We start from the raw sequence: 25,082 nt of genomic DNA, 5'->3' as shown, positions 1-25,082 counted from the left end.
TTTCAGCCTGTAGATGCGCATAGTCTAGGAGAGTCTAGCAATATACTTCTTCCTCTTACGTATGTCTCGCGAAAAGACTATGAAGGCAAGAAATATTTGAGAGATTTGATCTCATATGAGTTACCAACAACCGTTCATCCACTATACTATTCGAGAATGGAACATAAAATGTGAAATGTCCTAATGGTACACAGTGAACTCTCCGCCACTGACCCCAAGGTCACTTAAGGAACACAGATATGGATTCTGTTGTAGTTCGAGATCACCCTGTAGAACCTGATTACTTGATGAAAGTTTTATGTGTCGCTAACTTCGCGCGTGTTATGTCGCAGCCGCTGCCTCTTCGTCAGTCGTTTGTTTACTCGCGCGGTCACCGGCTTAATATCTGTGACGCAACGAGTGTGGAGTAGCTTTATCTTTGGCCGCAGCGCGAGTAAAACCGCGGCTGCAAGGTCGACGCCGGGCACAGTGCCAACGCGAAGTGACGCGAGCAGCCATGTTGCAGGCGAGCAGAGGCGCGGCCGCCGCCGCCAGCAGGCGGCTCGACCTGTCGGGGATCATGCCGCCCATCCCCACGCCCTTCAACCGCGACGAGAGCATCGCCATGGACAAGCTGGCGGACAACATGCGAGCGTGGAACGCCTGGCCGCTAGCAGGTAGGCGGGCGCCCGCAGCACACCAGCTGTCGCGAGGCCTCGAGTAGCGTGGCTGTGGGCAGCTGTCGACACTCCGCGTGTTCTTGCCAGCTGCCGCCGTTTCGCTTTCTGTAGACTGCATCCTGCCTAGTCGTCAAATATGGCGTATCTAGGAAATCTGCTTCCTCGGATTACTAGACAACAATTCAAGCAAATCGTATTAATGAGTTTTATTACAAAAAAAAAAAAACTGACAGTACTTGTGTTGGCAGAAGAGCCAACACCGTGTTACTAGTGGAGGCCGAAATGCACGCGCTTTAGCTCACGCAGGCTGGCGTGAGAAGGGAAGAACTATACTGACGTGAGGTCTGGAACATGACAAGGAATTAGAATTCAGAAAGCGGACGTAGCTAGTTTGATACTTTAATCCATTAATGATGAACGTCGCTCTTGGTACATGATTCACAATATTATCTGTTCAGAAGACATATAGAAACTAAATATGGCGCCTTGATAGGCTGTAGCAAATGACGTAGCTGAAGGCAATGCTAAACTGTCGTCTCTGCAAAATGAGAGCGTATGCAGTCAGTGAACCATCGCTAGCAAAGTCGGCTGTACAACTGGGGCGAGTGCTAGGGAGTCTATCTAGACTAGATCTGCCGTGTGGCGGCGCTCTGTCTGCAGTCACTGATAGTGGCGACACGCGGGTCCGACGTATACTAACGGACCGCGGCCGATTTAAAGGCTACCACCTAGCAAGTGTGGTGTCTGCCGGTGACACCACAGTACTTAACTTTGAGAATTACATAGATGTATCGCAAGCAGAGGGTGACATCCGCAGTAAACAAGTTTCTTCAGTATAACAATTCCAAATGGAAATGTCGTGTGGCTAGGGTCTCCCGTCGGGTAGACCGTTCGCCTGGTGCAAGTCTTTCGAGTTGACACCACTTCGGCGACTTGCGTGTCGATAGGGATGAAATGATGATGATAAGGACAACACAACACCCAGTCCCTGAGCGGAGAAAATATCCGACTTAGCCGAGAATCGAACCAGGGCCGTTAGATATGACATTCCATCTCGCTGACCACTCAGCTACCAGGGCGGAAAACAATTCCAAGATTGAGCTACATAGAATTTACAAGCATGTAACGAGCTTTGACGCTTCTATTCAAGTCGCTAGAAGCTTCTCCTCGACCGGGCCGCGACCAGACGGGCATGACGCATATGTCCTCTTTGCTTAGAGGGCGCTGCTGTTGTGCTGTCGTCCTGGAGAGACTTCAAAAATGGTTCAACTGACTCTGAGCACTATAGGACTTAACATCTGAGGTCATCAGTCAAAAATGGCTCTGAGCACTATGGGACTCAACTTCTGAGGTCATAAGTCCCCTAGAACTTAGATCTACTTAAACCTAACTAACCTAAGAAAATCAAACACATCCATGCCCGAGGCAGGATTCGAACCTGCGACCGTAGCGGTCTCGCGGTTCCAGACTGTAGCGCCCAGAACAGCTCGGCCACTCCGGCCGGCTCATCCTGGAGAGGGGTCAGTCAGCGTGCAATTGACTGACGTCTTCTTCACACCCTCTCTGTTCTCTCGTTCCCGAATGGCGTGTCAGTGTTTGACTTTACGTCGTAACACTACCTGTATTTCGTTGTCTTGGACTTAAAGGCGAGCAGCCAATAGATTCCACAACAACTGTGGATGGATACTGATGGAAATAAATCGCAACACCAAAAAATGATTAATGCAGGTAATGAAATTTCGGGAATACATTTGTCCAGGTAACACATGTAAGTGCCGGCCACTGTGGTCGAGCGGTTCTAGGCGCTTACGTCTGGAACCGCGCTGCTGCTATGGTCACAGGTTCGAATCCTACGTCGGGCATGGATGTGTGTAATGTTCTTAGGTTAGTTAGGTTTAAGGAGTTCTGAGTCTAGGGGATTGATGACCTCGGATGTTAAGTCCCATAGTGCTTATAGCCACTTGAATCATTTGAACACATGTACCAGTATAAGATAACAGGTTAATGTAAGCGCGAGATAACGCATTGCAAATGTGAAATGCTGGTACATTGATAACAGGTGTAGCCGCCAGAATATTAACTGCAAACGTGCATGCATTATGTTGTACAAGTGCCAGAAGTCAGTTTGTAGGATGGAGTTCCATGCCTGATGCAGTTTATCAGTCAATACAGGGACGGTTAATGCTGGAGTTCTCTCCCGATTATGTTCTGTACGTGCTCCATTGGAGATAGATCTGGTGATACAGCAGGCCAAGGCAACATCTCTCCACTCTGTAGACCACGGTGGGCGAGCGTTATCTTTCTGGAAAACACTCCCTGGAATGACATTCATGATTGACAGCACATGACGTACAGAACTGCAGACAGGGTGCCTAGGATAACCACGAGAGTGCTCCTTCTGTCACACAAAGTCGCACTCCAGACCAGAACTTCAGGTGTAGACCCAGTTAGCAACCAGGCAGGTTGGTTGCAAGCCCCCAGCTGACCTCCTTTTAACCAACACACGGCCATCACTGGCACCGAAGCAGAACCAGCTTTCATCAGAAAACACAACATAGCTCCATACTGCCCTCTAGTGAGTTTTCGCTTGTCAACGCTGAGGTCGAAATTGGCGATGGTTCGAGGTCAGTGGACTGCACACTACAGTGCGTTTGCCTCGGAGCTGTCCTCGAAGTAACCGATTTTTAAGAGTTCGTTGTATCACTATGGCGCCAACTGTTGCTCAAACCGCTGCTGCAGATGTATTAGGATGCACCAGAACCATACGCCGAACACGATGGTCTTCTCTGTCTGTAGTCCCACATGGCTGTCCAGAGTCCGGTCTTCTTGCGACGGTAAATTCTCGTGACAACTGCTGCCAGCACTAATTTTCAGTGGCAACGTACTTGCCAAGTCTTTGTACAGTACGGTAGGAGGAACATATAGCTTCTTTTAGCCCTTTACAAGACCTCGTTCAAACTCAGTGAGTTGTCGATAGTGGCGTCTTTGCCTCTTTAAAGGCATTCTTGACTAACATCAACTCGCCACCTTCACTAGCAAACGTAACTAGCGCTCACGACTATTACAGTGTGTATTTAAAGCAAGCTTGATTTGCATCCTCATAGTGGCGCCACCAGCGGCATTCTTATGCGACTGCCGCGAAATTTGAATTGACGTCGTCTTTCAGATGTAGAGACACCCCAATCAACTTTCATTTATGTCGCAAAACTCCTGTTTTGTGTTACGAATTTTTTCTGTCAGTGAATTTACGCTCATCTTGAACTGTTTTATCCAATTCGCAGGTCCACAGGTACATATGTCTCAACTGACTTAAAATGGTTGACAAACAAACAAAAACTGTGCTTTACTTCAATGTCGTCAGTGTTGCCACCGTACAATCTGAAACGGTTGCTGTCGTCACTCTGCTAGTAACTGGTCTAAATCAATGAAAACTGTCCATAACTGCCGAAGTTAAGCTGAGGAAGCTTCGTTTTGTATGCTGGCTTGTGACATCATCCTTAAGCGTCAACCAAATCCTATTTTGGAATTACCATATTTCTCACAAATCAAACAATCTTTTGTTAAATATTCCGTCGGTACTTGCAGGAACACAGACATGTGGAAGACTGAAATACACAGGATTGGTGTACCTCATTAATATTTATATTATATAAGGGGCGATCAAAAATTTTCCGTTTGAGGACGGTGCTGCAGCGTATACGCAACGTGGCGCGACTCCGATAAGGGTAGATAAACATCGACAAGTAGCGAAGGCTTTAGTGGGGCATGCATGTCTTCAGAGTGTGCCAGCGGTAAACCAACTGCATGCAAAAGCACCAACATGCTGTTATTCTTTTCTTGGCTGCCGAAGGACAAACACTGGTAACAACCGTCGGAGACTGAAGAATCTGTATAGGCAGAATGTTTGTCGAAAACATACACCGGCGCGCTGGTGCCTCTTACCGACCACCGGAGGACTATAACGCCGTTATTGTCCATCTACAGTGCAGAAGTATGCCGCGCTTTCTATAAGATTATAACCTTCCTTGTATTGCCTAAAGAGACGGGAACCAATTTGAGTGTAGGTTTCCTCATTCGTTGCACAGCTACATAGAGATACGGAAATTTTTGAAGTCCATAGTGACAGCAATATACAGTTGGTTGCACTGCTGAAAACAATCACGCAATTTAGTAATCATGGATTAGGGAAACGGTCAACAGCGTGCTGTTGCCATAAAAGTGTTTCACAGATACAACGATAGTTTCGAAAGTGCACAGAGGGGGTTCCGAGGTTTCTGCAACATCGAGCGTCATGATCGGGTTCCCTTGAAACACACCATAAAAACGTAGATTAAAATTTTTGAAGAGGCTGGATATTCTCTTAAAAAAGAAACTGACAGCACGACCGACCAGTGCTCGTACTGTACAGAATGTCTAAGCTACACGCGTCTCAATCTTACGGAGCCCACAGCATTCAGTTTGTAAGCTAGTGGCTACAGACGGAGTTCCCAAACGAGCGTGAAACGAATTCTCCATTTTGTCTCAAAATTTCATACGTACAAACTGTAGATCTGCTACAACTGAAGAAGAACGATTACCATTTGCGATTAGACTCCTGTCAGCGAATTATGGGCAGCATAAATGAATGGATGCCAGCACATCCGCAACACGTGAATGTCAGATGAGGCCTATATTCATCTCAAAGGTGACGTGAGTAAGCAGAACTACCATTACTGCGCAGACAGCAACCCCAACAAAGTTCATAAGCACCATTTACACGTCAGCGAGGTTACAGTATGGTGTGCACTTCTGACACTTTTCGAAAACAAAGAGTGGATCAGAGTGACTGTCAATTCGGATCGGGATATTTTGTTGCATCTCCACTGAACAGCATTCCACAGCTTCACGAAACCTGGTTTCAGTTGGATGGTCCGACACTGGAAGGCGATTATTGGCCTCTTTGCTTACCGTGCCGTATCAAGATTCGGTGACATTCCCTGGTCCTCAAGATCACCAGATTTGTCCGTTTGTGATTTTTTTTCTCTTGTGGACTACCTTAAGAGTCGCGTCTAAATGACTCGGCAGAGAACTCCGGATGAACTGAAACAAAGAATTCAAGATGAAAGTCGTGGTATCCCACCTGAGATGTTGCAGCAATCAGGGAGAAATCTCAAGAGCAGACTGGAAGAATCCATAAGTATAGAACGACGCCATTTACAGAATGTAATTTTCGAACACTGATAAATTTGGACTCCTGTCTCTTGAAAGCCAAGTTTTAGTGGTCGAATTTCTTTCAACAAAAATTTTTGTAGGATTTTTTTTCTATGCTTATTGAGTGTTTCAAAAGTTCCCACTGTTTTGTGTCAGCCTCTAGAAACTGGTAGGCCGGTATTAACAACAAGTTCTATTAATTTGTTGTTGCTCGTGAGTGGCTGAGAGAACTTCTTGCAGTTGCTCTAGGAAAGACTTCAGTTACGGCTGTAACGTTTAAGGCTGCTGCGGCATTGTCATTGCAACGCGGTGCCACTTTTTCAAGCTTCCATCACATGTCCTTGTTTACAGCAGTGCAGCCATCAAGTTTCCCTATAAAGTCACTGAGTGCCTGTATGTTTAGCAAAGCAGCCTAGGCACCCTGGAAATCGCTCCCTGCTCGTGAGCCGGCCGCTGTGGCTGAGCGGTTCTAGGCGCTTCCGTCCTGAACCGCGCTGCTGGTACAGTCGCAGGTTAGAATCCTACCCCGGGTATGGATGTTTGTGATGTCCTTAGGTTACTTAGGTTTAAGAAGTTCTAAGTCAAGGGGACTGATGACCTCAGATGTTAAGTCCCATAGTGCTTAGAGCCATTTCAACCACTTGAACCAGAAATCGTGTTTCACGTTCCCTCATCCAGGTGGCATGTTGCTGACTCCACTCTAGACGTTCCCTTCTGTGAAGACGAATCAGAGGTAGACACAGCAGGTCTCCGACAACAAAGGCCACTCTGCCGAAGCCTTCTGCACACCGTTTGCCTCGATACAACACGTCCATTGGATGTGGCTCACACGCCAGTTGCCGTGCACTACCCTTACAGCCAAATGGCGGTCCCTCTTCTGAACTCTCACGTGGTCGGCCCTGTCCTGGTCTTCGGGATACAGTTTCAGTCTCTATAAACTACAATAGTACGACTCACATTAAGCCATCGGGCCGAATCAGTTTGCGACTGTCCTGATTCTTTTTTTTTCTATGGCCTTCCACAGCAGAGAATCTGATAGGCGTCTTCTCTGTGCTATACTGCACCGTCTGTGACTGTGTACACAGCGGTTGTGGATATGGAACTACCAGGAAAACACTACCTCATTTCGGACCGGAATGCTATCTTCCACGCAGAACACGATCGTACGAATATCTGTTGACAGTTTTCCATGATTATATCATGAATTAGACACAGGCCGGGGAAATAGTGCTTTGTTGCTTTAATTTTGGACACCAGAGTATTAGGGTACTCCAGTGTGCAGATAGAATAACGGTGTTAATGCCTGACTGTGTGAGTTGTAATTAGTGTAATCTTGTCATCGCGGTATCTGTGGGAGTGATATGTAGAGTGCTGTAGTGTATCCTGAATTCTTCTTTTAATACAGGTGCTTCAGGTTTTTTTAAGCATTTGTTTCAAGCGTCCATCAGTCCAGATTTTTTAGCGTTTCCGTGACGGTCTCTCTTCGAACAAACTTGCGACCATGCCGTTCTGTTTATACATTGAGATATCCCTTGTTAGTATTATTTAGTATGTGGAGCATGCGCTTGAGAAATATTCTAAAATGAAACACATTTGCGCTTTGTAAGCAGTATTGTTTGTAGACGCCCTCTTGAATAGTGTTTGGAGCGCACTGGTTTCAATATTGGAATTAGTCGCATTTTCAATTTCAGTCTTCCGTTTATTCGAATTTTGCTCTGTCTAGTGTCAAAGCCTCCGTGTCTACAATTATTCCATGTTACTGGATGTGTTCTGAGGTGTAATTATTATAGAATTTGCATCCACAAACTGGAGACAATTTGACTGCTTCACAGACATTGTCCTTCTCATGACCACAAGAACATGATGCTTAGAGCCTTGTTTTTTTTTTTTCGTGGTGGTTGACGCTGGACAGTGGGGTTGGGCATAGAGGGACGGTGGGCAGATTGCGAGTCAAATACATGCCACTACTAATTTGTTGTTTGAGCTTTGTCCCTAAATGATTGTTCGTGTTTGAATCCCGAATTGGATGAAGAAGATGATCTTGATAAGTTCTGTTTATGCTTTCTGTGTTGTGAATGGGCGGCTGGGATGGCCGAGCGGTTCTAGCCACTACAGTCTGGAACCGCGAGACCGCTACGGTCGCAGGTTCGAGTCCTGCCTCGGGCATGGATGTGTGTGTGATGTCCTTAGGTTAGTTAGGTTTAAGCAGTTCTAAGTTCTAGGGGACTGATGACCTTGGAAGTTAAGTCCCATAGTGCTCAGAGCCATTTGAACCATTTTGTTGTGAATGGGAACGCCATCAAAATTACCCTGAACATTTTTTAGATATTTTAACCATATTTAGAAAAGAAAAGCTACTTTCCTCAAAATAGTGTCGTCCGGACTCTGTTGTGGATTTTAAATTGTAAGCCCGGTGGAGACTTTAGCACAGTACACTATATGAAGTGTCTTGGAGCGACTCGGCTGTCAGGTCTTATCTCATGCCTGAAGTCAGCAGCCGGGTCCACGTGCAGGCGCCTCTTGATGCCTACAACAGGTGTCCATGATAGCGGACATGCACGATATAGACTTCGCTGTACGATGATAAGAGTTACTGAAGATGTGACATACACTCAGAAAGGAAACGATTATATGATGGACAGAATTGATAAATAGTTTAAGACAGTCGTATAAGACTTACCTGCACCCATGGCCGTCATTACCATAAACACATACGACAAAATTTTCAAAAATTACTAAATATTGTTTGTATTAAAAATTAATCGATCGTACCATGGTATCACTTTTGTAAGAATACCTTTCGGATTATTTTAGTATTTATTGAGAAACTCGACAATAGCAACTGTTCCTCTATTTCATTTTATAATTTTCATGTCCTGTCAGAAATGTCAACCAGTTCCATATAAGTAACACGGAGAATATGTAATTAGAAAGACTACAATGAAAAGTCTGTGCTGCTGCTATTATTTTGTAGTCTTTTCCCTGTTTTTCACCGGCCGCTGTGACCGAGCGGTTCTAGGCCATTCACTCTGGACCCGCGCGACCGCTACGGTCGTAGGTTCGAACCCTGTCTCGGGCATGGACGTGTGTGATGTCCTTAGGTTCGTTAGGTTTAAGTAGTTCTAAGCTCTAGAGGACTGATGACCTCATATGTTAAGTCCCATAGTGCTCATAGCCGTTCGAACCAGCCCTGTTTCACTTCCTCTCGATACTCTTCGGGTAGACTCTCCGATGAGTCTGTTTAACGCTCATAGTCTAAACAGCCCACCTGAAGCGTCAGCATGGGCTGATCTTTTTTCAGTAGTACTGTAGTTAATAGAAATGCTGAAATGTTCCAACACAGTACAAAAGTTCAACGCGGAGGGAATGGATGCTACTATACCAGTTAAAGTAACACACTTCTGGTTATATGATCTCTGTTCTGAAAATTGTTCCGAACAAGGACGGCACTGTTCACGCGCTATTCTCATACATACACACATCAAAAAAGTTTTGCATCACCTCGGTTCCCAGAGTTCCGGAACCTGTACAGAAAATTGGAAAAGAAATCAACATAAACATCATTTCCGCCCTTTTTATTGCTCACGAAAACCGCCCATTTCATGTTGTACCACCATACAGAGAGACCTTGAGAGGTGGTGGTCCAGATTGCTGTATACAGCGGTACCTATAAGACCCAGTAGCACGTCATCTTGTATTCATGCATTCCTGTATTCGACATGGCATACTATCCACAAGGACATCAAGGCACTGTTGGTCCAGATTGTCCCACTCCTCGACAGCGATTCGGCGTAGATCCCTCAGAGTGGTTGGTGGGTCACGTCGTCCATAAACAGCCCTTTTCAGTCTATCCCAGGCATGTTCGACAGGGTTCATGTCTGGAGAACATGCTGTCCACTCTAGTCGAGCGATGTACAGTAGTTACCCTGAAGGATGCCATTCACAAGATGTGCACAATGGCGGCACGAATTGTCGTCCATGAAGGCGAATGCCTCGCCAATATGCTGCCGATATGGTTGCACTATCGGTTGGTGGATGGCATTCACGTATCGTACAGCCGTTACTGCGCCTTTCATGACCACCAGCGGGGTACGTCGGCCCCACATAATGCCATCCCAAAACAGCAGGGAACCTCCATCTTGCTGCACTCGCTGGACAGTGTGTGTAAGGCGTTCAGCCTGACTGGGTTGGCTCCAAACACGTCTCCGATGATTGTCTGGTTGAAAGCATATGCGACACTCATCGGTGAAGAGAACGTGATGCCAACCCTGAGCAGTCCATTCGGAATGTTGTTGGCCCCATCTGAACTGCACTGCATGGTGGCGTGGTTTCAAATATGGGCCTCGCCATGGACGTCGGAAGTGAAGTTGTGCATCATGCAGCCTATTGCGCACAGTATAAGTCTTAACACGACGTCCTGTGGCTGCACGAAAAGCATTATTCAACATGGTGGCTGGCGTTGCTGTCAGGATTCCTCCTCATCCACTGGAGTAGTAGCCCTTGGGCGGCCTCACCGAGGCATGTCATCGACAGTTCCTGTCTCTCTGTATCTCCTCCACGTCAGAACAATATCGCTTTGGTTCAGTCAGAGACGCGTAGATACTTCCCTAGTTGAGAGCCCTTCCTGGCACAAAGTAAAAATGCGGCCGCGATCGAGCCGCGATATTGACCGTCTAGGCATGGTTGAACGACAGACAACACGAGCCGTGTACCTCCTTCCTGGTGGAATGACTGGAACTGATTGGCTGTCCGACCCCCTCCGTCTAATAGGCGCTGCTGATGCATGGTTGTTTGCATCTTTTTGGCGGGTTTAGTGACATCTCTGAACAGTCAAAGGGACTGTGTCTGTGATACAATTTCCACAGTCAACGTTTATCTTCAGGAGTTCTGGGAACCGGGGTGATGCAAAACTTTTTTTTTAAGTGTGTACGAACGGAATCACTTCCACAGCCAAACTACAGAAGTCTGTCGATCACTTTCTTGAGAACATTGTCAAGTTCTTCTTATTGCGATAATCACTTAATTCGTTTCTAAGTATCGTAATGATACCGTCACGTTCAGCATATAATACATAGCGCGGTATTTTCACAATGCGTCGAACGAACGAACGCAGCCTCTCCATATGTCTATGTGAGGGGACTGAATATGCGCAACAACTACTCCAGTTGCATGTCAAAGGTAACAGACGAGCAGCTAATAACGGAAAAAATCTTCATGCAACGATGTGTGTACCGTATCTTATAAACATACGATAATGAAGCTCATCAGGGCCTACAATGGATTTCATCAACTCCACCAACAGTGCAACGTGTTTCCTCAGCACCTTTTGACGAAGACCTTAATACAGAATTCCTACCGGAATATCACTAACAAACAGTCAAAGCTGCTCAAAACAACGTGCCACTCGTCGCGTGTTTCAGCTTCAAGTTACATCGCGCAGTCTCGCTATCTCTCTACGATGCGAATAATATTTGAAGAGACGGTCTCCCGACCTTCAGATAACGAACATCCACAGCGATAGTAACAGTGCGACGAAACAATGAGGAAAATGATAAAACGTGAAGTGGAATTCAACAGCAGCGCCACAGTAGGTGCTGTCACAAGTTATGGAGCACCGCCTGCAGCATTGATAGCAGCCTCACAATTTTTTTAAAGTATGACATATCCAGCTCAAGGCACTCACTGATATTTAAACCCTGCAGAGCTATCGCATTGTGGGGATGTTGACTCTGCGTTTCACCCGCTGTTCCAAATAGCACTTTACTTTTTGTATGGGAATAACATCGGGTGGTTTACAGCGGCAAATCGAGATGCGTTTAGTTGCCATAGTGTTCATCATACAAGAAACGTATGGGCGCAGCCCTATAAACACGACTTTTGTCATCCTGTAAGATGTAGAAGAAAGGGAACACTTTCTAACCTGAATGAGATTTTCACTCTGCAGCGGAGTGTGCGCTGATATGAAACTTCCTGACAGATTAAAACTGTGTGCCAGACCGAGACTCGAACTCGGGACCTTTGCCTTTCGCGGGCAAGTGCTCTACCAACTGAGCTACCCGAGCACGACTCACGACCCGTCCTCACAGCTTCAATTCTGCCAGTACCTCGTCTCCTACCTTCCAAACTTCACAGAAGCTCTTCTGCGAACCCTGCAGAACTAACACTCCTGGCAGAAAAGATACTACGGAGACATGGCTCAGTCACACCCTGAGGGATGGTAGAGCACTTGCCCACGAAAAGGCAAACGCTCCAAGTTCGATTCTCGGCCCGGCACGCAGTTTTATTCTGTCAGGATGTTTCATATCAGCGCACACTCCGCTGCAGAGTGAAAATCTCATTCTGGAAATATCCTCTAGGCTATGGCTAAGCCATGTCTCCGCAACATCCTTTCTCCCAGGAGTGCTAGTTCTGCAAGGTTCGCAGAAGAGCTTCTGTGAAGTTTGGAAGGTAGGATACAAGGTACTGGCAGAACTGAAGCTGCGAGGACGGGTCGTGAGTTATGCTCGGGTAGCTCAGTTGGTAGAGCACTTGCCTGCAAAAGGCAAAAGCCCCGAGTTCGAGTCTCGGTCCGGCACACAGTTTTAATCTGTCAGGAAGTTGCACTTTCTAACCTGTATACTGCTACATGGGGGTGGAAAAAAATTGGGAATACCAAAAACATAACACGTTACAATGCCTAATCATGTGCAGGAAAACCAGTGGCATTCAACACAGTTTCCATTCGCCTCGAACAGACAAATACAGGTCCAGTATGGTTTAGAAGGAAATATTATACCATTCTTCCTGCAAATAATGACAAGTTCCTGTAATGATGTTGGAGATGGATAGCGATCATGCGCCTTTCTCTCTAAAGTAGACCAGAAGGGCTGAATAATATTGGGATCTGGTGTTTATGTTCGCCAGAGGACACACGACAATTCATGCTCGTGCTCATAAAGCTAGTACTGGACCATACAACCTGTACGAGAAGAAGTCCTGTCGGCTTGCAACACAGAATCACTGAAGAGAAACTAAGCTGTGCATTTGATCAGCGAAAATGGTCACATGGTCTTTGGGAATAAAGCAAGCCTGCAGGGTAACCGAAAGGGCAACGGAATACCACAATATGGCTATCCAGATCGTCAGTGAACCCCACCATATTTCACTCTTGGGACCACAAACTCTGACAGAAGTTAGAAACAGTGGGAAATGAAACTCTTTTCACCAAATGATATTCTTCCATTGCTCCTAGTCCATGTTTTATGGCTTCGGTCCCCCCTTTTCCTGTTTCGGGCAGCTCCCTTCCTGTTGTTTTGGTGCTGATAGGACTCACGACTGTGAAATTCAGTTCTGCCCTGACTCTTGCATCTGTCGTCATTTTATTTTTCGTCACAATTCTGTTCAGTGAACGTCCGTCACGCTCGACACTCACTTTTGTCCGCATTGTGACTTAGCCGATGATGTTTTCCCGTTTTCCCTATATGTGGTATAAATCTTCGGTTAGTGCCCCTTGAATCACTAACCACTTCAGGTACCTTGGTTACGGAAGCACCCACGATCGAATTCATTTAACCCCGACATAATGCACTCACAACTACAGGGAACGCGGTTCGGGTGACCGGCCTGGGCTGGCCGAGTGTTTTTAGGCGCTACAGTCTGGAACCGCGCGACTGCTACGGTCGCAGGTTCGAATCCTGCCTCGGGCATGGATGTGTGGGATGTCCTTAGGTTAGTTAGGTTTAAGTAGTTCTCAGTTCTAGGGGACTGATGACCTCAGAAGTTAAGTACCACAGTGCTCAGAGCCATTTGAACCATTTTGAACGGTTCTGGTGCTACGTATTGAGGATGTAGCACAGGTGCCGTTCGTAGTAAAATAAAAAAGCGCACCCTATAATTTTATCTACCATCAGCATTTATGTTCAAGCGATGTTTCGTTATCTTTGTTCTACCTCAGTAGAAGAAACGGCAACACTTTAATAATCTGTATACTGATATATTAAACCTCATAGGATTAGTCGAGCGGTCTAAGGCGCTGCAGTCATGGACTGTGCGGCTGGTCCCGGCGGAGGTTCGAGTCCTCCCTCGGGCATGGGTGTAAGTGTTTGTCCTTAGGATAATTTAGTTTAAGTAGTGTGTAAGCTTAGGGACTGATGACCTTAGCAGTTAAGTCCCATAGGATTTCACACAGTGATATTTTAATGATGATCCAAGCAGCCTTTAAGGAAAATTGCTCGATATGTTGAGAGAGAACCAACAGAAGAAAGTAAACAGCATTTAATGAGCCAAGAGAATAATAGAGTCGAAAGACAACGACGTGGGCGCGTGAGTGAGTTGTTTACCAGATACGCATTGACTAACGGTCTGTGGACTCCTTGCAGAAGCGGGAGCGAGCACCTGTAGCTTCCACTATCGCGACTGTGACGTCTATCTTCTTCAGATGTCACCCGATTCCTACCGTGAATTTCCTGCAGAAGCCCGACTTCAAAGTAAAGAACACGTTGTAAGTAAGATGTCAGATGACTGTTGTAACTTCCTTTGCACGCTTTGTGGTTATTTAGTACGAGATACAGGAGTGAGGAAAAGACGCGGTTCGTGGACAGCGAACTCAAAATGGTTCAAATGGCTCTGAGCACTACGGCACTTAACATCTATGGTCATCAGTTCCCTAGAACTTAGAACTACTTAAACCTAACTAACCTAAGGACATCACACAACGCCCCGTCATCACGAGGCAGAGAAAATCCCTGACCCCGCAGGGAATCGAACCCGGAAACCCGGGCGCGGGAAGCGAGAACGCTACCGCACGACCACGAGCTGCGGACCAGCGAACTCAGATATTAGTTCAGTCTACATCCGATATCAAGTAATAAAATTAGTACATTACTTTATTTGCTGTAGCTACAGCGTTAGTTGCTGACAGTAGATGTAATATTTATACAGATATAAAAGTTTACAATTTAGTCGGTCTTCAATAAAATGACTGTTCCTAGGTGTAGAGTCCTGACCGCTGTGAAAGTCTTAAATGTTATTCAAATGGAAAACACACAAAATGTTGACAGCAATAGTTGTTACCTTTTTATTATTTGTGGCAGTGGTTAGGCACAAAAATATTCACTGCCTGAAGTCTTCCAATTTCTGTCATGCCAGAAGTAAGGAGAGATTTCGGTGACGCTGAGAACAGCCGAGTGAATAACGCAAATATTGCTTACATTTATATCGCAGAGTCCACAAAGAGTGGCAGAGCGTAAATCAAACATTAATAAATACTGATACTTAATGCGAGACTTCGTATGAGGTCACGGGAAGGGTTGTCCCACATTAAGATATCCCGCGTATTACGTCCGAGCGCTGCTGCTATGTGTTGCGTATGGCGTGAGTATACATATCGCATCCGGACGGTCTGTTACATGCAGGTGTGTGATGGACGTGACAGCACGTCGTGAGTTAACCGACTTTGAACGTGGGATGATAATCGATGCAAGACGCATGGCTCATAGCATACTGGAGATCACACAAGAACTCGGGTTTCAGAGGTCAACAGTATCTCCGGATGTACCTATAATGCCGCAGAGACAGTGCTGCCACACGCGTAAACCCTAGCACAGGACGACCACGAGTATTTGACGAAAGGACGTCTAGTCGCCTCTGAGGAATCATACTGGCCGATCGCCGGCCAACTGTGAGACAGATCAGCGCAGATATGAATGGGAGGTGTCGACAACCCATTTCCAGCAGGACCAAACGGAGACAAATCAAAACGACCGTAACTAAACTCCCTACGTAAAATGTTAACTCGCCCACTGACCCGCCATATCATCCTCACGAGAGGCGTTCAATGAATTCGAAAGTAAAGTTCCATGTACTGACTTGGCAGAAAATCCTAAGAAATTTTGGTCTTATGTCAAAGCGGTAGGTGGATGAAAACAAAATGTCCAGACACTCTGTGATCAAACTGGTACTAAAACAGAGGATGACAGACTAAAGGCCGAAATACTAAATGTCTTTTTCCAAACCTGTTTCACGGAGGAAGACTGCACTGTAGTTCCTTCTCTAGATTGTCGCACAGATGACAAAATGGTAGATATCGAAATAGAGGACAGAGGGATAGAGAAACAATTAAAATCGCTCAAAAGAGGAAAGGCCGCTAGACCTGATGGGATACCAGTTCGATTTTACACAGAGTACGCGAAGGAACTTGCCCCCTTCTTGCAGCGGTGTACCGTAAGTCTCTAGAAGAGCGTAGCGTTCCAAAGGATTGGAAAAGGGCACAGGTCATCCCCGTTTTCAAGAAGGGACGTCGTACAGATGTGCAGAACTATAGACGTATATCTCTAACGTCGATCAGTTGTAGAATTTTGGAACACGTATTATGTTCGAGTATAATGACTTTTCTGGAACCTAGAAATCTACTCTGTAGGAATCAGCTTGGGTTTCGAAAAAGGCGATCGTGTGAACCCCAGCTCGCGCTATTCGTCCACGAGACTCAGAGGGCCATAGACACGGGTTCACAGGTAGATGCCGTGTTTCTTGACTTCCGAAAGGCGTTCGATACAGTTCCTGACAGACGTTTAATGAACAAAGTAAGAGCATACGGACTATCAGACCAATTGTGTGATTGGATTGACGATTTCCTAGATAACAGAACGCTGCATGTCGTTCTCAATGGAGAGAAGTCTTCCGAAGTAAGAGTGATTTCAGGTGTGCCGCAGGGGAGTGTCGTAGGACCGTTGCTATTCACAATATACATAAATGACCTTGTGGATGGCATCGGAATTTCACTGAGGCTTTTTGCGGATGATGCTGTGATATATCGAGAGGTTGTACCAGTAGAAAATTGTACTGAAATGCAGGAGGATCTGCAGTGAATTGACGCATGGTGCAGGGCATGGCAATTGAATCCCAATGTAGACAAGTGTAATGTGCTGCGAATACATAGAAAGATAGATTGCTTATCATTTAGCTACAAAATAGCTGGTCAGCAACTGGAAGCAGTTAATTCCATAAATTATCTGGGAGTACGCATTAGGAGCGATTTAAAATGGAATGGTCATATAAAGTTGATCGTCGATAAAGCAGATGCCAGAGATTCACTGAAAGAATCCTAAGGAAATGCAATCCGAAAACAAAGGAAGTAGGTTACAGTACGCTTGTTCGACCACTGCTTGTATACTGCTCAGCAGTGTGGGATCCGTACCAGATAGGGTTGATACAAGAGATAGAGAAGATCTAACGGAGAGCAGCGCCTTTCGTTACAGGATCATTTAGTAATCGCGAAAATGTTACGGAGATGATAGATAAACTCCAGTGGAAGACTCTGAAGGAGAGGCGCTAAGTAGCTCGGTGCGGGCTTTTGTTGAAGTTTCGAGAACATACCTTAACCGAGGAGTCAAGCAGTATATTGCTCCCTCCTACGTATATCTCGCGAAGAGACGATGAGGATAAAATCAGAGAGATTAGAGCCCACACAGAGGCATACCGACAATCCTTCTTTCCACGAACAATACGAGACTGGAATATAATGGAGAACCGATAGAGGTACTTAAGATACCCTCCGCCACACACCGTCAGGTGGCTTGCGGAGTATGGATGTAGATGTAGATTTGTAGTCAGGGACTCGTATTATTAGTCGATAAACAGATTGGAATAATACTTAGAAAATGTATGCAAGCCTACACGTTTTAAATGGAGAAATGCCTATTGGCACTAACAGACCAAAAGTAGGGTAAATCAGCAAGTCAGTGATGTTTATTGCAGCATTCTAGTGCGAGTCTCTCACGAGATATCGAATTTCGAAAGGTTTCCAACCGATACTTGTCTGTGCCATTCAACTTGTGTACTTGCTAGGTACGATGTTGTTACGTTTGCGTACAGTGTGTCTGTGTGTTCCTTGAGCGCACTACGACTTGCTAAGTCAGTCAGCGCGTGACGTTCAAGCAGTAGGTCACGGGTGGACGATGGGATTAACCAATACAGAAATAGCCTACATTCTCATGGTGTATGGAGAGTGTAGCAAGAATGCAGTTCGTTCTTGTACGGTGTATGCAGCAAGATATTCCAATAGACTGTCACGCTAATTATTTTTCAACCTCTTCAACCAGTTACGTGAAAGTAGTAGTGTAACACCTGTAATATATTGATTATTCCTTGCTACCGTACTGTTATCTTGAAGTTGTCAGAAAAGAGGACAGGCGCTCCAACACGCGGAAGCAGAGGCGATGCTGAGGGCAGACGAAATTAGGAGAGATATTGTTACAAGAAGTAAACGGTAAGGGGAGAGTCTTGCGAAATGCAGACGCCCCCAGACGCGGTCCCACGACGCTAGTTACTCTTCAGGGAATTAACATGTAATTTCATATGTCGTCTAGACGCTGTGGTTGGTTGCCACCGTAGAACTTTTTAACCAACAGTGTATAAAGCCAGCTTAATACCAGCCCTTAGAACAGCAACGTTAGTAGGCTCACAAGGGTTAGAAAGAGAGCGAAAACTCCAAAAAACTGTGACCTACCAGTCCTTACTCCGGGGAGCCCAAGGGGCGGGGCTAAATGACGTATAACAATAATGTTGCAAACCTTATTTGGCAGAGCAGTTACGTTTATCTTTCAGCTGAACAATGTTGATACCAAATACGGACTGGTTAGTGCAACTGCATTAACATCCCCGCCTTAGGAGCAGTAGAGAGGACCTAACTAAACCGTGATTGACAGGCGCCTGCAAGAGACCTGCGGGATTGGCTGGGTGGCTTTAAGTGGGAAAAACAGTGACCCTCGCGACTCTTTAAAACCCCTAGATTCCGCATTTTGGAGGAGTTGTGGGCGTCAAATCCGCGACCGTCAACTCCAGCCACGTTCCAACTCCGCGTAAGTCTGCACTCTCACTTGGAGCGCCTCAGTGAACAATGTCTCATTCAGTATGTTTTGTTTTGCAACTAAGTTGTTGCCTTAGGATGCTGATAGTGTTTGATACTGTGGTTAGTATCCACTCCTGGGGCTTCTGCACAGGCTTCTGTTGTGACAGTGTTATTCATGCTTTTTCTAACCCTAAAGGTAGCATCCAGTGTGTTAGTTAGTCCCGTCGGGAATAAACAACTATTTCAAAACTCTGTTTGTCCAAGAGTCTCCACAACGAGTTCCCTACCAAGTCTCACCACCTATATTTATACTAAATGCCTGTACCAGTGTTGGCTCAGATGGAAGACACCAATCAAATGCCTTCACTGTGAATTGACCTTCTGCCTTCTCTCTGGAGCACAGACTGACCAGTAACCCCTTTTCTCCATCTCCCACCTATGTCAGGATACGACACACCTCAACAACGTTAACAGAAGCAAACAAGTGACGACAGAAGAGGGGAAAATTAATGTTCTTGGTGATGTTACAGTTGACCCACACGTTAGCTCCTTTGCAACCGTACAAGGAAATGGGATGAGTTAGGCAAGTGTCCTACAGATTTTCCATCGAAAAAAAATGGCTCTGAGCACTATGGGACTTAAATTCTAAGGTCATCAGACCCCTAGAACTTAGAACTACTTAAACCTAACGAACCCAAGGACATCACAAACATCCATGCCCGAGGCAGGATTCGAACCTGCGACCGTAGCTGTCGCGCGGCTCCAGACTGAAGAGCCTAGAACCGCTCGGCCACCCGGCCGGCCTCCTCCATCGACATAGGTACTCGGGTAGCAGAGTACTTGTGGCGTGCACATGGTTTTTTTTTAGGCTAGGCAGTAGTGCGAGGTGTCCTGATGAACACTCACCGCAGGGAAATCAGGACGCGCTCAGTGTAAAGACACTTCAGCTATCAAGATATTAGCAGTAAATTATCAGAGTGTTCGGAATAAAGTTCCCGAATTTACTGCCCTTCCGGATGCGAGTGGCGCGCAAATTATTCTCGGGACTGAGACCTGGCTGAACCCAGAGATAGGAAGTTCTGAAATATTTAGTGAGGGAAACCAGTCAGTCCAGGGTCCAACAACATGATCACGAGCCCAGGAGGGAAGCTGCAGGCGATGTCGTGTGCTAATAAAAAAAAGCATTCGCGTAGGTCGTCTGTTGTCATAGTCCATTATAACCAACTTTCCCTGCGCTGTCCTAGCGTAAAGACAGATTAGACACCGTAGGAGGTGGTGTTCTAACATTCTGGGTGGTGTCTGTTTGTTCTATATCGTGTCTCCCTACCACTTTCGGGCAACGACGCTCTGAGCGTGTTTTTTAGGGAATTGACTAGTTTGAACCTGGGACCTGTTGCTAATAAGGAGACGCCAGACCGTACATGACATGTAGAATTCAGAGGAGTTCAGTGAGACTAGCGATGATATAACCAAATACTAAATGATTTCAGCGTCAGCTCCACTGCACTCCCTGTAAAAGAATCTTAATACTAACTAAATTTAGTGGAAGGGGTTCAAGGCTTTCCTATTTTTAGTTAGCTGGTAAAATAACGTCGAAAAAGTAGTTAGGTTTACCATTGGAAATTTTATTCTACTCACAAAACATTGTTTATAAATTGCACAATTGATAAAAGGAAGTGTTTTAATACAGGATGGTAAAAACCAACTGCGTTCAACAAAAATGTGAACGAATATTCCCTGAATGGGTTTCCAAGTTCTACAATGGATCGAAGGATGACCTATGCCATATCACATCTATAATATAGGTTTAAATTAAGTTTCACAAGAGAGAAAACTGTCAAAATGATCTACAGTGACCCTCAATTATCTTTAATTACTTATCTAACTTGTCGTAAATTACAGTGGCTGATGTGGCTTCTCAATAACTATATAACAGAAAAATCATCGCGTTTCAGATTTTTACTTCAAGTTGCAAATGTGAACACCATGAGCTTTAATTGACGATCGACACTAGTATTACGCAAAAAGGTGGTGTAACAGACGAGACTTCTGCAGTTCTGAGTGAAGCTTTATGCGCTGTTATGTAGCATCGCGTGCGTTCATTACCTTGTAGGTGTTCATCAGGGGGCGGCGGCCGGCGCAGCAGCCATCCAGCTCGCCGTCTCGGAACTAACTAACTTCTCCTTAGTACCATTTACCGAAGTTGGTTTAAAAAAAAACTATCTGGCTGTGTTTTCATCTGACCAATCAGGGTCTCAATGTTAACCTTAAGCTCCGCCTACAAAAATTCTGTCTATCCAATGAGAAACGTTATACTTTTCGTGGTGGGGCAATGTTTTAAAGTTTACAGCGTAACAGAGACGCGAAAAAGTCTCACGCTAAAACTTGCAGCTGGTGTGGCCCTTTTTGTGTTATCGTAAGATCTATACTATTCTTCTGGAGGGCTCTAGCTTTTAACATGGGCTGGGGCGTGGTCCTAACGGTTAGCTGGAAACGTCGTCCCTTACCGTAGTGCCTTCTAACTTAACACGGTTCTGCTCTCGGCTTCTGTTCTCGTTTCTCCCCTCGGAACTGCGTCTGTCTCACGGTGGGAAGGTATGACATTCATTTAGGCATTCTTGTGTTAGTCTGTGGTATTCCATTTGCTCACTCGTTACTCGTATTACTTTGGTTAATTTAATATCACGATTTATTCGGAGCTATGTGACATACTACTGGATTTGCTTATCATGTCAGGGTTTTCATGGAAGGTTTTGGATTTTCCTGACACCTTACAGTGTCTTCTTTGCAGTTTACAATAATATTGTGTCTACTGAGGTCGAAGTAGAGAGTGATTGTGAATTTATCTGCACACGTTTAACAGGGCTAGGAGCAATAAAGTTAATTGTTGGGTGTTATTACCGGCCACCAGGTTTCACCGTGACAGTTCTAGAATCATTCAAAAGGAGTCTACACTCTGTATCGCAGAAGTACCCGGATCATGCTATATTAGTCGGAGGCGACTTCAACCTACCTAGTATAGACTGGGATGTCTATGGATTCATTAAAGGTGGTACAGACAAGCCGTTGTGAATTACTTTTGAACACATTATCCGAAAACTGTCTTGAGCACCTAAATCGACAGCAAATGCGTAATGGAAATATTTTAGATCTGGTAGCCACGAACAGACCAGACCTCATCGACGGTGTCAGTGTTGAGACAGGGATTAGTGATCATGATGATGTCATTACGACTATGGTTACGAAAGCTAAAAAGTCGGTCATGAAGGCTAGGAGAGTATTCTAACTAGAAATGGCAGATAAGTAGTTGTTAGCAACTCACATAGTAAATGAATCGACTTCATTTACTTCCGGTACGATGGACGTAGAAGAATTATGGGCAAATTTGAAACACATTGTAAATCACGCATTGCCCGAAAAAGTGGGTTACGGAAGGAAAAGACCCACCGTGGTTTAACAGCGCAATTCGGAGAATGCTCAGAAGCAAAGACAGTTGTACTCGCGGTACAAGAAAAATTGGGAGAATGAGGACAGGCAAAAGTTAGTGAAGATTCGCGCTGCTGTAAAAAGAGCGATGCACGAAGCATACAACCACTACCACCGTCATACCTTAGCAAAAGATCTTGCTAAAAATTCAAGGAAATTCTGGTCTTACGTAAAATCCGTAAGCTGGTCGATGGCTTCCATCCAGTCACTCACTGATCAGTCTGGCCTGGCAACGGAAGACAGCAAAACAAAAGCTGAAATTTTAAATCTAGCATTTGAGAAATCTTTCACGCAGGAGGATCGTACAAACATACCGCCGTTTGCGGCTCGTACACATTCCCGTATGGAGGACATAGAGATACACATCCCTGGGGTTGTAAAGCAGTTGAATGGGTTGAAAATAAATATATCTCCAGGTCCTGATGGGATTCCAATTCGGTTTTACAGAGACTCTACTGCATTGGCTCCTTACTTACACTTCTGGAAATTGAAATAAGAACACCGTGAATTCATTTTCCCAGGAAGGGGAAACTTTATTGACACATTCCTGGGGTCAGATACATCAAATGATCACACTGACAGAACCACAGGCACATAGACACAGGCAACAGAGCATGCGCAATGTCGGCACTAGTACAGTGTATATCCACCTTTCGCAGCAATGCAGGCTGCTATTCTCCCATGGAGACGATCGTAGAGATGCTGGATGTAGTCCTGTGGAACGGCTTGCCATGCCATTTCCACCTGGCGCCTCAGTTGGACCAGCGTTCGTGCTGGACGTGCAGACCGCGTGAGACGACGCTTCATCCAGTCCCAAACATGCTCAATGGGGGCAGATCCGGAGATCTTGCTGGCCAGGGTAGTTGACTTACACCTTCTAGAACACGTTGCGTGGCACGGGATACATGCGGACGTGCATTGTCCTGTTGGAACAGCAAGTTCCCTTGACGGTCTAGGAATGGTAGCACGATGGGTTCGATGACGGTTTGGATGTACCGTGCACTATTCAGTGTCCCCTCGACGATCACAGAGGTGTACGGCCAGTGTAGGAGATCGCTCCCCACACCATGGTGCCAGGTGTTGGCCCTGTGTGCCTCGGTCGTATGCAGTCCTGATTGTGGCGCTCACCTGCACGCCGCCAAACACGCATACGACCATCATCGACACCAAGGCAGAAGCGACTCTCATCGCTGAAGACGACACGTCTCCATTCGTCCCTCCATTCACGCCTGTCGCGACACCACTGGAGGCGGGCTGCACGATGTTGGGGCGTGAGCGGAAGACGGCCTAACGGTGTGCGGGACCGTAGCCCAGCTTCATGCAGACGGTTGCGAATGGTCCTCGCCGATACCCCAGAAGCAACAGTGTCCCTAATTTGCTGGGAAGTGGCGGTGCGGTCCCCTACGGCACTGCGTAGGATCCTACGATCTTGGCGTGCATCCGTGCGTCGCTGCGGTCCGGTCCCAGGTCGACGGGCACGTGCACCTTCCGCCGACCACTGGCGACAACATCGATGTACTGTGGAGACCTCACGCCCCACGTGTTGAGCAATTCGGCGGTACGTCCACCCGACCTCCCACATGCCCACTATACGCCCTCGCTCAAAGTCCGTCAGCTGCACATACGGTTCACGTCCACACTGTCGCGGCATGCTACCAGTGTTAAAGACTGCGATGGAGCTCCGTATGCCACGGCAAACTGCCTGACACTGACGGCGGTTGTGCACAAATGCTGCGCAGCTAGCGCCATTCGACGGCCAACACCGCGGTTCCTGGTATGTCCGCTGTGCCGTGCGTGTAATCATTGCTTGTACAGCCCTCTCGCAGTGTCCGGAGCAAGTATGGTGGGTCTGACACACCGGTGTCAATGTGTTCTTTTTTCCATTTCCAGGAGTGTAGCTTGCATTTATCGCGCATCTCTTGCCCAACGTAAAGTCACGAGCGGCTGGAAAAAAGCAGAGGTAACGCATGTATATAAGAAGGATAGAAGGACGGGTCCTCAAAATTACAGACCAATATTCTTAACATGGGTTTTTTGCAGGATTCGCGAACATATTCTCAGTTTGAATATAACGAATTTCCTTGAGACAGAGAAGTTGCTGTCCATGCATCAGTACGGCTTTAGAAAGCGTCGCTCCTTCGAAACGCAACTCGCCCTTTTTTCACGTGATATCTTGCGAACCATGGATGAAGGGTATCAGACGGATGCCATACTCCTTGACTTCCGGAAAGCATTTATCTCGGTACCCCACTGCAGACTCCTAACTAAGGTACGAGCATATGGAATTAGTTCCCAAATACGTGAGTGCCTTGAAAACTTCTTAAGTAATAGAACCCAGTACGTTGTCCTCGATGGTGAGTGTTCACCGGAGGTGAGGGCATCATCTGAAGTGCCCCAGGAAGTGTGGTAGGTCCGCTGTTGTTTTCTATCTACGTAAATGATCTTTTGGATAGGGTGGATAGCAATGTGCGGCTGTTTGCTGATGATGCTGTGGTGTACGGGAAGGTAACGTCGTTGAGTGACTGTAGGAGGATACAAGATGACTTGGTCAGGATTTGTGATTGGTGTAAAGAATGGCAGCTAACTCTAAATATAGATAAATGTAAATTAATGCAGATGAATAGGAAAAAGATTCCTGTAATGTTTGAATACTCCATTACTCCATTAGTAGTGTAGCGCTTGACACAGTCACGTCGATTAAATATTTGGGCGTAACATTGCATAGCGATATGAAGTGGGACAAGCATGTAATGGCAGTTGTGGGGAAGGCGGATAGTCGTCTTCGGTTAATTTTGCGAAGCTGTGATTCATCTGTAAAGGAGACCGCTTATAAAACACTAATACGACCTATTCTTGAGTACTGCTCGAGCGTTTGGAATCCGTATCAGGTCGGATTGAGGGAGGACATAGAAGCAATTCAG

At 46.0% G+C, this 25,082-nt stretch overlaps 1 protein-coding gene across 1 annotated transcript in view; it reads left to right on the top strand.

Moving 5' to 3' along the window:
• Positions 1-442: 442 nt before the first annotated feature.
• Positions 443-25,082, top strand: part of LOC126355053 (4-hydroxy-2-oxoglutarate aldolase, mitochondrial-like) — an 85,983-nt gene continuing 61,343 nt past the window's right edge. The window contains exon 1 of the mRNA XM_050005210.1: positions 443-656. Within this exon, the coding sequence (XP_049861167.1) occupies positions 497-656 (160 nt within the window). The 5' untranslated portion in view covers positions 443-496. The remainder of the gene's footprint in view (positions 657-25,082) is intronic.

The sequence above is a fragment of the Schistocerca gregaria genome, chromosome 3 (assembly GCF_023897955.1).
Source record: "Schistocerca gregaria isolate iqSchGreg1 chromosome 3, iqSchGreg1.2, whole genome shotgun sequence".
NCBI classification, from domain to species: Eukaryota; Metazoa; Arthropoda; class Insecta; order Orthoptera; family Acrididae; genus Schistocerca; species Schistocerca gregaria.
Note: the sequence above shows the minus strand (reverse complement) of the source record. Positions and strands in the feature narration are given on the sequence as shown.